This window comes from Pecten maximus, chromosome 6 (genome assembly GCF_902652985.1).
Source record: "Pecten maximus chromosome 6, xPecMax1.1, whole genome shotgun sequence".
In the NCBI taxonomy this organism is placed as follows: Eukaryota; Metazoa; Mollusca; class Bivalvia; order Pectinida; family Pectinidae; genus Pecten; species Pecten maximus.
This window is the reverse complement of record NC_047020.1, coordinates 42,340,642-42,354,298: the sequence shown is the minus strand read 5'-3', so window position 1 is coordinate 42,354,298 and position 13,657 is coordinate 42,340,642. Positions and strand designations below refer to the sequence as shown.

Sequence of the window (13,657 nt, the reverse complement as noted above, 5' to 3'; positions counted from 1 at the left end):
AAAGATCCCTTCAGTTCTTTCTCAGAAATAGCGATAACAAACTTCAATTGTCAAAATACAAGATGGCTGCCTGTCGGCCATGTTGTTTTCTGATCGGTTCCAAAATACGATATGCATAACTAAGCACCAAGGGGAACCTACATATGAAATTTGAGAAAGATCTCTTCAGTACTTCCCCAGAAAAAGCGATAACAAACTTCAATTGTTAAAATCCAAGATGGCTGCCTGTCGGCCATGTTATTTGGTGATCGGTCCCAAAATGCAATATTCATAACAAAGCACCAAGGGGAACCTACATATGAAATTTGAGAAAGATCCCTTCAGTACTTTCTCAGAAATAGCGATACCAAACTTCAATTGTCAAAATACAAGATGGCTGCCTGTCGGCCATGTTGTTTTCCGATCGGTCCCAAAATGTAATATGCATAACTAGGCACCAAGGGGAACCTTAATATGAAATTTGAGAAAGATCCCTTTAGTTCTTTCTCAGAAATAGCGATAACAAACTTCAATTGTCAAAATACAAGATGGCTGCCTGTCGGCCATGTTGTTTTCTGATCGGTTCCAAAATACGATATGCATAACTAAGCACCAAGGGGAACCTACATATGAAATTTGAGAAAGATCTCTTCAGTACTTCCTCAGAAAAAGCGATAACAAACTTCAATTGTTAAAATCCAAGATGGCTGCCTGTCGGCCATGTTATTTGGTGATCGGTCCCAAAATGCAATATTCATAACAAGGCACCAAGGAGAACCTACATATGAAATTTGAGAAAGATCCCTTCAGTACTTACTCAGAAATAGCGATAACAAACTTCAATTGTCAAAATACAAGATGGCTGCCTGTCGGCCATGTTGTTTTCCGATCGGTCCCAAAATGTAATATGCATAACTAGGCACCAAGGGGAACCTTAATATGAAATTTGAGAAAGATCCCTTCACTTCTTTCTCAGAAATAGCGATAACAAACTTCAATTGTCAAAATCCAAGATGGCTGCCTGTCAGCCATGTTGTTTCCCGATCGGTCCCAAAATGCAATATACATAACTAGGCACCAAGGGGAACCTACATATGAAATTTGAAAAAGATCCCTTTAGTACTTTCTCAGAAATAGCGATAACAAACTTCAATTGACAAAATCCAAGATGGCTGCCTGTCGGCCATGTTGTAATCCGATCGGTCCCAAAATGCAATATGCATAACTAGGCACCAAGGAGAACCTACATATGAAATTTGAGAAAGATCCCTTCAGTGCTTTCTCAGAAATAGCGATAACAAGAATTGTTTACGGACGGACGGACGGACCACGGACGCAGGGCGATTTGAATAGCCCTAAAAGGGTAAAGCTAAAAAGGTATTCACTTTTAATTTATTGCATTTTTAGTACAATATTCACACCCTTGAAATGCGTTTTTTTTGGGGGGGGGGGGGGGGGGGCAGTTTTTTTTAAAGTTTATCTTTTTATCTCAGTGGACCAATCATTGCTCAGAGGACGTGAATAATTACAACTTAGCATTGATAAGTCACGACATGAACAAACTCAGTTGTTATAAAAGATAAGCAGTTCGTTAATCCCAACACAGACGTTCATAAACGTACGTACATAGAACATGATGATATAATTTACTTCACGTGGGACGATGGGTCGCTCACCCACAAAAATATTTTCCGGAAAACCCAAGCTTCATTCATCCCAATGGGATTAATATAGCATGGTCTTTGTCAGTACATCGCATATTTTCTGGATGTTTGCGCTTTTGACATTAAATCTTGTAGTAGCATGCACAATTATGCCGCATTGGACACAAACTCCAGCGGTAAACAAACACACGTGTGTCATTTTGATCGTCCAAACTCTCAGACGCTTTGATTTAACTCCATATAAGTAAAGCGTTTTTATGATCTCGATATGACGTAAATTGCAATAAACATTTTAATCTGAAAACAGCGCACACGATGTTTTGTCAGTGAACACATTAAACAAAACAATCAATTGGTCATATATCTATAAGCCAGATCGTCAGATTATTCACAAAGGACATCTGCAGGAGAATTGATCTCGTAGCATTACAGTAGCCTAGTGCTGTTACTGAAACGTGCACATCATGTGTGTAGGCTACCTCACGAAAAGTGGGACCACGCACCAAAAGTTAACCGACCCCGTCAGACACAAGCTGATCACCGAAGACCTCATCCTCGGGGCATCAATTAGAATATAATTAGCGGCAGTCTACTGTACCGAACTCATTGAATTTTGTAAATACCTGTGTACCTGATGAGTGTCCAGTTCACCTGCTGACATAGCGGTGTCCTGGGGCGTTAATTAATTAGTTACATCGTTGTCATGCCTGACTGCCTATGATTTGTTGCATTGGCCAGTTTACCTGGGTATCTCACCTGTGCACAATATTATCGGTATCAAGAATATAACCGAACATATATATGACACGTTAGTTTCTCTGTACAGACACTTATGCATGTGTGCCATCATGTGCACTGTGAAAGAGTACGATGTTGCAGTAATCATAATAATAATTAAATAAAAATATATAACAACAACTAAAATATATATATATAATACTATCGATAGGATTTCTCATGATATCGTAGGCGGCCTAATAACTTTATTCGACATTTTTCTTCTTCGTTCACTTGGCCCTACTGTACACATGTATACCCACCGCCAGGCGGCGCTCCCTTCAGTTTAGCGGGAGATTTGTATTACAAGTGGCGGCCATTTTGTTTGTTTACGGAAACGTGATGAAAGCTTAGGCCTAGAACAAAATCACGTTATATTTACAGTATATATTGGCGACATTTAATTTCCCCACTCACGGAATACAGTCGACAAACTGGGAACAGAATATCAAATTTCGTCTAGCTTTTGGCGACTTATGATACCCCTTTCACCGGCAAACACTGAATTATCGGACAACATGAAATCAGGGTAAGTTATATGTTCTTATTTGTCTTCGAATCGCAGATTTTGTCGCTCTCGCGATCGTCATACATTAAACAACATTGAGTGAATATGTTCATATGAAATACTTCATGTTTCAGGACTAAATTCACCAGCATTCATGATCCTCGGACCACCCGCCCCCTACGCACAGCCGATTTATAAATGTTGCATCTTTCAATCGTAAGTTTAATTTGCTTGCCAAGTGATTATTTTTTAATCCTTCACCTTCACATTCAGGGTCAATATTATGATATATTTAAAATGGATTCACACATATATGTGGCCATACACGTTTTTCGTTTATGGCGTTTGGTATGAACGTCCCAAAGTATATATAATATACTTCGTTTTTCAATGGATTTTCTTAAAATTCGATACACTAACACGTTATATATTGGGGTGTAGGCAATAATTCGTCAGCTATTTTACCTGATAATTTTTTTCATGTTTTCCCGTACATTTGTTACTATTTTTTACTGAAATAGACGAATATATGCACCATAATTTATGGTAAGTATGAACATTTTGTTCTTTATTCCTAATTATATGCACAACACTATTTTTTTTAAATGTAATTAACACGCAATTAATATCTACGGAATCGGCTACGGTAAATTAAATATATATAGAAATGAGAGGGATTGTTACTTGTTGTGTGCGTGAAATTTCAAGGAAATCCAATAAAATAAAGTCCTAATTGAAAATTTGTCAAAGTATTTAAAATAGATCTACAAAGTAAAATCTATATACAATTTTAGCACATTTTATTTATTATACATAGACCATTGGAAAATTTGAGAAGAATCTTTCTTCTTTTATTTTATGTGAATTCATTTAAAATGTTTTATTGCTGAATTAACACACATTGATTACTTTCACCATCAGTTTCCCTTTTAAGTTGATCATCTCCGCCCCCAATATATTAGCTTGTATGCAATGCAAGATGGCTTACAGGCTGTCATTTTGAATTTTATAATTTTGAAGTTTCTCAGAAAGTTATTTATGGATCTTATTCAAAAGAAACATTTTAGGCTTCTGCTTTCAAATTAATAAGATCTAGAAGAAGAGAAAAGTGATTCCTTATTTGGGAATCACTTTTCTCTTCCTTCTTAGGCTAAAGAACAGTCTTGTATATATGATATACCAGGTATATAAAATTGATATTTATATAATAATCATACAATTACATGATATCTCTGGGGGTATCTTCTTTTTGATTTGACATGATAAGTTGTGTTTGTTAGCCTATAGTAATTACCTCTGTCTGCCAGCCCTCTAATTTTGCTGCTGTCTAATAATTCTAGAATTTATTGACAAATTTACACGAAATGGGCCAGGTACAGTTCACAAAATTATGTCAAAACCCAGGGTCAAAGCTCATGAAGGTCATTAGATTGAAAGGTCAAGGTAATTTTTTTTTCTTTTCATCAATATTTTGTTTTGGCATGATGAAGCAAATTTAGTTGGAATTAAACTAGGTGTAAACTGACAAGGTCAAGGTCAAATTTTGCGTTTTTTCACTGATTAAATATTTTGTTTCAAGGCTAAAGCAAAGTTGGTCAGAATTAAACATTATAATAATGCATGGAGTCAACTGACCAAAGGTCAAGGTCACTTGGTCAAAGGCCAAGGTCAGATTTTGTTTCAATATAATTCCAACCAATATTACTCGGTGATTTAGGCAGATGGGTTCTTGATGATTATGGGAGATATATATTATTTATTGCCTCATGATGAAATTGATGGGGTCCTTTAAATTGTCAGTGTTCTAGTTAATAAATTATAATATTAAATAACCCAATTAACTCTCAGCCTGTCCTAGTTATTAAGTTATTACACCGAAACCAGAGTTACAATATGTAAATAGATCACTAACTGTTTTCTTTTCTTTTCTTTTTGATGGACTATAGAGTGTCAATCCCAAGAAGAACCCTGATCAGCTCCTGGAAAAATCAGTGTTCTTGCAGTATTGTCAGTCAAATCTCAAGGAAAGGATCCCAGAAGAGGAACATTTACATTATTTCAGACTTTTTTCTTTCCTGTGTAACAATGCCTCAAACAGCTAACACATTTTATATAGTATACAATACAATGTGTATTAATAACAGTCCAGTTAGAGTGCTGTGTTATGCAGTAAAAATACTTAATTCTTGATGACATGTTGGTTTTATGTTTACATTAAACGGTAGTTATAATATATACTAAAGAAACATAGTGGATAATGCCTTGTACAGGAGCAGGAGTATGACAGTGTAATAGTACATGACTGCTGCGTTCATCCATGGAAGGAATCTGTTATTCGAAATAAAGCTTTCCATGAGGACGAAAAATAGTGCTTTTGTTAGTCTTTCAAGAAAATGTGCAAAGTGAAAGGAGATTTCCGTGATGTTTTTATGAATAGTAATTCATTGGTCTAGAAGACATGTATTTAATAAGTATATTTCTGGATAAAAAAACATTCTGAAGCAAAATCTTTTTATATTTTTCTGTACCTTTTCCATACTTTTTCTGTAACTTTTCTATACCTTTTTTGTACCTTTTCAGTACCTTTTTCATACCTTTTTAGTACCTTTTTTGTAACTTTTTAGTACCTAGAAAAAGTTATAACTTTTTTGTACCTTTTTCATACCTTTATAGTACCTAGAAAAAGTTATAACTTTTTTTTTACTTTTTAGTACCTAGAAAAAGTTATAACTTTTTTGTACCTTTTTTATACCTTTTCTGTACCTTTTTAGTACCTTTTTTGTAACTTTTTAGTACCTAGAAAAAGTTATAACTTTTTTTTAACTTTTTAGTACCTAGAAAAAGTTATAACTTTTTTGTACCTTTTTCATACCTTTTCTGTACCTTTTTAGTACCTAGAAAAAGTTATAACTTTTTTTTAACTTTATAGTACCTAAATTATACCTATTTTTGTGTGAAATGTAACTTTTTTATACCTTTTTTGTACCTTTTTTATACCTTTTTTGTACCTAATAAAAGTTATAACTTTTTTTAGGTACAGAAAAGTTATCAAAAGTTATAACTTTTTAGTACTAGATTGGAACCGCTGTTTAAACATGGTTCCAATCTAGCATCAAAAGTTATAACTTTTTTGTACCTAAAAAAGTATAACTTTTTTGTACCTTTTTTTGGTATGGGTATGATCATTCCTCTTAAAGGTGTTTAGATTAACTATTGACCAGATTGAAATCGTACATTCATTAAATTATATTGAAATTTTCAAAATTTTTATTTTTCAAAATGTGATTCCTTTAAATCTTTCTTATTACAATAGAATAAATTTTGTTATTGAATACTATAAGTTTGTGTTATTTATTACAATAAACTATATTTAAGTTTTTGTTTGGTAAAAGAATGGGGGAAAAAGGGATTTTTTGTTTTGTTTTCCTTTTATAGATTAAGTTCAATTATTAGTTAAATATAATTTGAATAAAACTTTTTTTTCATTCATTTGCTCCTTAATCCTTATTTATTATCCCAGCTAGTGCAACACTTTGAATCTCAGGTTATAGAATATATACCCCTAACATTTTGCTGGTTGTTGCTGTTGACATCAACATATTTAATCATCATAGGACACTCCGAGTATATGGCTCTGGTATATATGGGGGTATAAGTTATATATTTAGTTATTAGTTTCCGATGTCGGCCAGACCACAGGATATACAAGTGATCTGCCAGACAGCCAATCACATAACAGCACTTTTTTATAATAATCCAGACACGAAGATCAGAATGCTTACTCCTCCAATGATTGGTCGATGTACCGGAACCCAAATATCTTTCCAAGAAAATGCTTTCAGTTTCTTTAAGTATACCCCAAAAATACCGGAACAAGTAATCACCTCTCTGTTGAAAATAAAAGTGTTTTGTCTGTGTCAAATTTGTCAATGTAAATACCACAATGTAATATAATCCAGCACCATAAACACTCAATAAAATCCCCAGTAGGATAAGATACCTTCATCGTTACTATAGCAATTCCGACAGTGCAGTTTGTTGACCCGCACTCGTACGTCAGCGCCTTGGGAACCGTTGCCGAGGGCCGTGTGGCACACACAACATCGGAAACATTGTACATGGTAATACAAGCCCAGGGATTCGATGACCATGGCAGCACCAAAACCTAGAGGAGAAGAAAAAGCAATTGACTTAATAAAATATCTTGTGTGATTTATAGAACTGAAGTTATTGTTTCACAATGCGATGCATGTTCATGTACAGGGATAGATTTATTGCTTGGTATTAATTAGGTATTACAAATATTTCCTTATCAAAAACTTGGCAGTTTTCAACAAAGTTCAAAATATTTTCGCCACGGTCTGAATAATTACATTAAAAACTATATGCAAGAATATCACTTGTCATAATAATATTGCTCAGGAAAATTGTTTTGGTAAAATTTCATCATCAATGAAGACATTTTTCATAACTATAAATAGAAAACTGAATGAAAAACAGAAAACTACACTAAAAATATCATAAGTAGTTACTGATATCAAGAGATTAAAAGTTGCAAAAAAATTTTTAAAACAGTTCTGACATAAATGTGTTCAAGCCTTACCAAGTTCCTGGTCACAGTATGAGCATGCCTGCTTGCCACTGACGGCCATGAACTGCTCTGAAGGATTGAGAGGGGATGAGGGAGATGAGATAGATGATGTTGTAGATGAACTAGAGTTTCGCGTGGGCTTTGGAGGAGCGTAAGGGTCACCCCTGTTTTTGGGGCTCAGACTACTGTAGTTGAAGTTTTGCGGTAATGTTTGAGACAAAGTTTTGGTATTCTGTGATGCTGGCACGTAATGACGATTATCTAGTCCATGATTTTGACTCACATTGCTAGACAACGATCGCGGTTGTGTTAAGTTATTTCCCTGTGCATTAATAGATGCCTGTTGCTTTGGCAAGAAAGAATCGTCACGCCAGCGATTAACAATTCCATCAGACACTGGTTGAATTGCGGCACTGTGAGAATTTTGATGGGCTGTTGCCTTGCGCCGACGTTCGGCTTCCTCTACTAGCCAGTGTTCATGTAAGTTTGGACTAGACCTATTATTATCAGATCTCGATTTCGAAAATGTCTTTTGCGGTTGTTGATCTTCCTTCATCCAATTACTAGAAGCACGATACTTTTGTTTAGGAACTGCGGTCAGATTGTGAAGGTCATTTTTGGTAGGTGCATCTCTAGAAGTGAAATCTTTTGTCTTAGAAGGTTCCGTAGAATTGACCTCTATTTCAGGTTTCCGTTGAAGAGGAGTAGCTCTCCTATTCATCGCTAACATATCTTCTCGTGTCAGTTTTTGTCTTGGTGCAGGCTCTTCCTTTTGAGGCGGCCATGTTAGATCTAGTTTTCGTAGTGACTGTTTGCTGTCAGTGTTTACAGAGGTAGCAAACTGAGACTTTGGGTTACTGTTCTGGTGGGGTTGGTAGACTCTGGTTTCTGGTTTGTTTTCTTTGGCTTCAATTTGATTTTTCCGACTGCGCTCCAGTTCTTCTCTCTCTTTTTGCATGCGTTGTTGTTCTTCTTTTAGTTTTTCCTTTTCTCGTTGTAAAATCTCCTGAAATTAGATGAAACAAGTGTAAATAGAAAACAAATATACCATTATATAGCATCTCCACATAAATCAGTATCAGAATCCAGAACAAATCTAAATCCATTATCCTACCTACTGCTAATGGTGTAACAAATCTCACAAAGTACTTTTACAGATATGTTTCAGAATAGTTCATTGGTAGCTATATGGGACCTATGATGACCTTTAACCCAGAATGAACTTTGATTTCTGGGTAACCTCTGACCCTAGAATAGAATTCACCTGTTTGTAACCTCTGAGAATTCACCTCTTTGTAACCTCTGACCCAGAATGAACTTAATTCTTGGGTAACCTCTGACCCCGGAATGAACTTTGACTCTATGATAATAGCTGCTATGGATACATACTGCCTGTCTCTGTAGCTCCTCTTCTTTCTCCTTTATCCTCCTGGTCTCTTCCTCTTCCCATTGTTTCTTTTGTGCCTCTAGAATCTTCTGTTCCTCCTGTCTAATCAGCTCACGTTCTCGTTCAATAGTAACTGTAAAACCATTCAATTTAAGTTATATAAACAACCATTTCAATGGATACATGAAAATACTAATATTGCCTTAGTGAAACATTCAACATCACTGTCGTTATAGAGTTACCTCCCCCTGATGCTACTAATAATTTTTCTCCACTAATGGTCAACTGTCCTGTTCCAATAATTGTTTCCATATAAGGAAACATGTATCAGTTACATCTCTGTCTCTAATCCTTTAAAAACTTTCTCATGAATCAATATGAAATTTAGAGGTCTTTATATATTCCCTCCCAATTAAGCATTAAGGCTCATATTTCCAATGAAATCTTTTATCAGAGGTCAAAAATAAGTTGAACTCTCATTAGAAATTCCAAAATCCATCCATCTTAATAGAGTGATCTTCCTATAAATGTAACAGTGTCCTTACCAGGACTTGCTAATGTTCTTGGCTCTGGTTTGTTGATGTTCACATGGAAGCTGTATTCGGGTAGATTAACGTCACTGTAAACAAAAGTACGATATTGTTAGATACAATGTCATAACACAATAAGAAAATACTCATACAATTTCAGCTAAAGGATATAATGAATGTATGTACGCATGATGGAGATCGCTGCTGAACTTACTTTTCGGTGACCTGGTTTCGTGGGTCGATCTGGAGCAGCCCTGAATTATAGGATGAGACAACAGATGGTTTGGTGGCTGGAGTCTCATGGTCAGGAATTTCTAAAGTGACCGGTTGACCTACTTGTGTCTTTGGTGGCGGCACAGTGTTGTTCTCTTGGTGGTCCAGTTTTATCACTTGGGGTTCTATGTCTGAATCGCCCTGTTATTGTAAAACAGACTTTGATACAAAATGTTTTGGTAATTTTGAAAGAATTGCATTACTCTGAGAAATGCTAGGAATAGCAAAAAATACCAAAAAAGATATCCTGTATTAACCATATCATAGCTTCTTGTGGAGTCCTGAGTATGTTTAACAAACAAGGTTATATACAATTATGTACTGGAATTCTTTTGGAATTATAATATCAATTTAAAGCATTGAAAATATTTGTGAACTTTACAATAAGCAGTTAAGTTATATTTCTAAAATCCTCTTTTTTCAGGACCTTTGATATGAAAAAAAGTCTTTCCTTCATGATGGCTGTACCTTTTTGTCCGAGTCAATGATAGAAGACTCCCAAGAAAAAGATCCACTCAACCGCTTTTCCTCCTTAGGTGGTTCAAATGCAGGGTAGGCTGAGTAGGCCGACTGGGGGCGGGGCTTTCGCTGTTGCCAACGTCGTAGTATTGCTGGGGGTCCGCCCCCTCCATCGTCTTCCTCAACAGCTGGAGGAGGAGACGCACTGACTGGAGGGGATGCTGGAGGCTCCCATTTATAACTACTTTTCACTTCTGTAATAATAATATTATCATTTTACTGACATTGTAGGTTTATTTATTTTTTGACAATTACCTCCCTTTGCAAAATAACATTTCACCTTTTATTTCATTGATACCATTAATAATAAATTTTTTGAAAGGAACATCCCTTTGGGGAATTTTTGACAGTTACCTCCCTTCCCAAGAATTGAAATCCTTTGTAACACCTTCTATCTTTATCAATCCTTTGTAACACCTTCTATCTTTATCAATTCTTAATTTTACTGATCAGTACCTGGCGGCTCTTTTTTCTTCACCGTGATGGTTTGACGGGTGGAAATAGTCACTTCCTCTTTCGGGCTCGTTTCTGTTTCCGGTGCTTTCACATCCCGTTGGACAGGTGGCCTACTGAAATCCATTTCCTTTTTGACTGGTTTAATTGTCTCGTCGATGCCACTGTCATTGCCCACTGGGCTTGGAGGTTTAATGAGCTCCGTCTGTACAGGAAAATCAACACAGTTTTAAATGCTTTATTTCATGTATATTACAGTAATTGAATTTCTTTTTTTCTCTAAATTCCTTCTGTAATATAAATTTCAAATTATGCTTCATTGATAAATGTAAGCATTTCATTTGAGTAATTTTTTTAGGTCTAAGGTTGGCAATATATAATTTCTGTATAAGATCATTTTAGATGGCAGTTAAGCCTTATAACCATGAAGATAATGAAGTAAGAGAAAAACCTGAAATATACATCAGCTTCAGCCTTGATGCTGACACAATTGACCTCTGTTCATGACACTCACCTTGTAATTATCAACTTTGACCTCATTGTTGTTTGTTTCCTCCTCCAACTGAGCTAATTCAGCAAAGGTAGGGAATATCTGAAAAAGAAAAATAGTCCCATAAGATTTATATATACATAGTTTATTATCATATAAGACTGATCTTTAAGATCTATTGTCACTAAAGATTGTATATATATACAGCTTATAATGAAGACCAATCAATGAGATGTCCTAATGCAGATTTATGAATGTCCAGAAAAAACTCAACACAAGCAATTCTGAATCATTTTGTCTCAATTTGTGACCTTGACCTTGATGTGAGGTTCTTAAGTTCCCTCAAATGACACAAAGCCTAGATAATAAGTGTATACAAATGTAGCAAACAAATAAAATATTTGAGGACCATTGTTTTAAGTCGAAAGAGAGAAACATTAATCAATTAATTTCAATTTATAGCAATTAAAATAACCTAAATGAAAAAAACGTGAAAACAAAACAATCAAATGTATTATAATGAAAATATTATACTCAATACACTATAAAAATATGTTACATGAAATTATATGAATAATTGAAAACCTCTATAATGTGCAGATTTCTTTTTACTGGTTTAAAAGTTTGTCGATTTACCAAAAGCTTGAAGCAGAAAGTAATCTATTTCTGAAATCTAATGAAACAAGAGTATAAATTATCCCTATTACTATATTTCCAATGTGTCCATATTTCACAAAATCCCTGAAAATACCAAAGAACTGAACTTTCTGTAGATCACACTCTCTAAAGTAAGTTTAATATCCCTGGTAATGGATAAAATACATCTGTACAACACATTATGAGTTTGGTATACATACGTATTGTGTCACTGACGCTCCGTAAGGAAATGCTGAGGCAAACCTTTGTTTTATCATGTCGCCCTAAGTAAGAATCCTTATATACCGACTTAATGGCTGTAGCCTACCTTGCTATCTAAAGGCCTACTGGGGCTGTCGTCTGAAGGAGACTTAAACAATGGTGATGACCTCTGTAGAGGTGACCCTGTTCTGTCCTCCTGGAGGTATGCCTTCCTGGTTGTCACGGGTGATGGATCACGGCGATTGAGTGAAGCTGAGCTGGGTGTATTTCGGCTACCCAGTGGAGAATTTTCTCTCTGTAATGAACTTTTGTGTTGGTTCATTGAAGGGGAACTACTTCTGTGACCAGCCACGGATGAGTTGGTGTTCCTATTTTCAACAGGGGAAGCACTCCGTCGATATGAATCAGTTTTAATAGCACCAGGTGATGGATTACGTGTAGTCTGTGACCGAATCGGTGACATTGAACCGTAGCGGTTTTCTGTTCGAGTACCAGGCCTATATCTGTCTCCAGACGAAGGGCTCACATACCCGGATGATGACTTGCTGGTGGAGTTGTATCCAGTGGAGGAGGCAGAAGAGCCTGAGGAGCCACGTGTCCGAGGAGACAGTGCGGAGGCCAATTTAGGAACAGGCGATGTTGGAGATGTGGCAACAAAAGCATCATCATCATCATCTTCATCATCTTCATCATCTGTGAGGAAGGTAGCCAAAAAACAAAATGCATTGAAAGGAAGCTAATATGATATTATGCTACCCGGACCAACTACTTCCTATGATACTGTATTGATCCTGTTATAAGCCCAGGGGGACCAAACTAGAATCTTGGACTCTCAGTAGGAGGTGAAATTCTTCATATTTTTATATACATATGAACAATACAGTTCATATGAGTGACTCCTTTTGTAATAAAAAAAAATAACCATTATGACATATCATTTTGACTTTTGACCTTGATCCCTATAGTTTATCAGTCGGACATTTTTCTAGAGTTTCTGATCATAATGAGATTCAGTGATAGTTGTCCTACATCCTGTCTGATGAATTGATCTTAGGTCACTGTCATCTAAATAGTGATCATCATAACTTAACCCTAAATTGACATTTATCCTCCAACTTGTATCTAATCTGATTCAGAAACTGACCTTTGGCATCTGACCTAGAAATTGACCTCTGGTGATTTTTTTAAATTAAGCTCAGAAAATGACCTTTGATTGCTTCAGACATATATTTTATCATACCTACAAGTTGACCTTTGGCCTCTGATCTAAATACAAACAGTGTACACTAACTTTATCTAATGAATATTGACGAACATTTTTGATTTTTTTTTTATATGATCCCATACAGACCATGACCTCTAGACCTAGTATAGTTCAAGGTCAATCTGTTTTTCAAAATTAAGTTACAAATACTGTACTCAGGTGTGAAATTACAAATCTAAGAAATTTTTTAATTTCACAAATTTTTAATGTACTGCAAACATTGTAAACAAGTGTCTGTTACATATAGCTTAGGACCTAAATAACCGGTTCATGAATGCTAATAATAACATCAGTTAAAACATCAAGACCTGTTTGACAGGAATGAGATGCATTACAGATAAAAATACAGAATGTAGTGAGAATT

General features: G+C 35.5%; 1 protein-coding gene and 1 long non-coding RNA gene across 7 annotated transcripts in view; one reads left to right on the top strand and one right to left on the bottom strand.

Annotated features, from left to right (window-relative positions):
• LOC117329826 (LIM and calponin homology domains-containing protein 1-like) overlaps positions 1 to 13,657 on the bottom strand; it is a 97,564-nt gene that overhangs the window by 12,868 nt on the left and 71,039 nt on the right. For all 6 annotated transcript variants that reach the window (XM_033888001.1, XM_033887996.1, XM_033887998.1 and 3 more), the window contains 9 exons: positions 12,136 to 12,722; positions 11,196 to 11,273; positions 10,685 to 10,886; positions 10,178 to 10,422; positions 9,651 to 9,850; positions 9,452 to 9,525; positions 8,909 to 9,039; positions 7,532 to 8,525; positions 6,929 to 7,093 (listed from right to left, as the gene is read on the bottom strand). In XM_033888001.1, coding sequence (XP_033743892.1) covers positions 6,929 to 7,093; positions 7,532 to 8,525; positions 8,909 to 9,039; positions 9,452 to 9,525; positions 9,651 to 9,850; positions 10,178 to 10,422; positions 10,685 to 10,886; positions 11,196 to 11,273; positions 12,136 to 12,722 — 2,676 coding nt within the window. The remainder of the gene's footprint in view (positions 1 to 6,928; positions 7,094 to 7,531; positions 8,526 to 8,908; positions 9,040 to 9,451; positions 9,526 to 9,650; positions 9,851 to 10,177; positions 10,423 to 10,684; positions 10,887 to 11,195; positions 11,274 to 12,135; positions 12,723 to 13,657) is intronic.
• Positions 2,813 to 5,294, top strand: LOC117329827. The gene is made up of 3 exons (XR_004533267.1): positions 2,813 to 2,949; positions 3,063 to 3,144; positions 4,875 to 5,294. It is a non-coding gene; the product is annotated as an uncharacterized LOC117329827 (long non-coding RNA).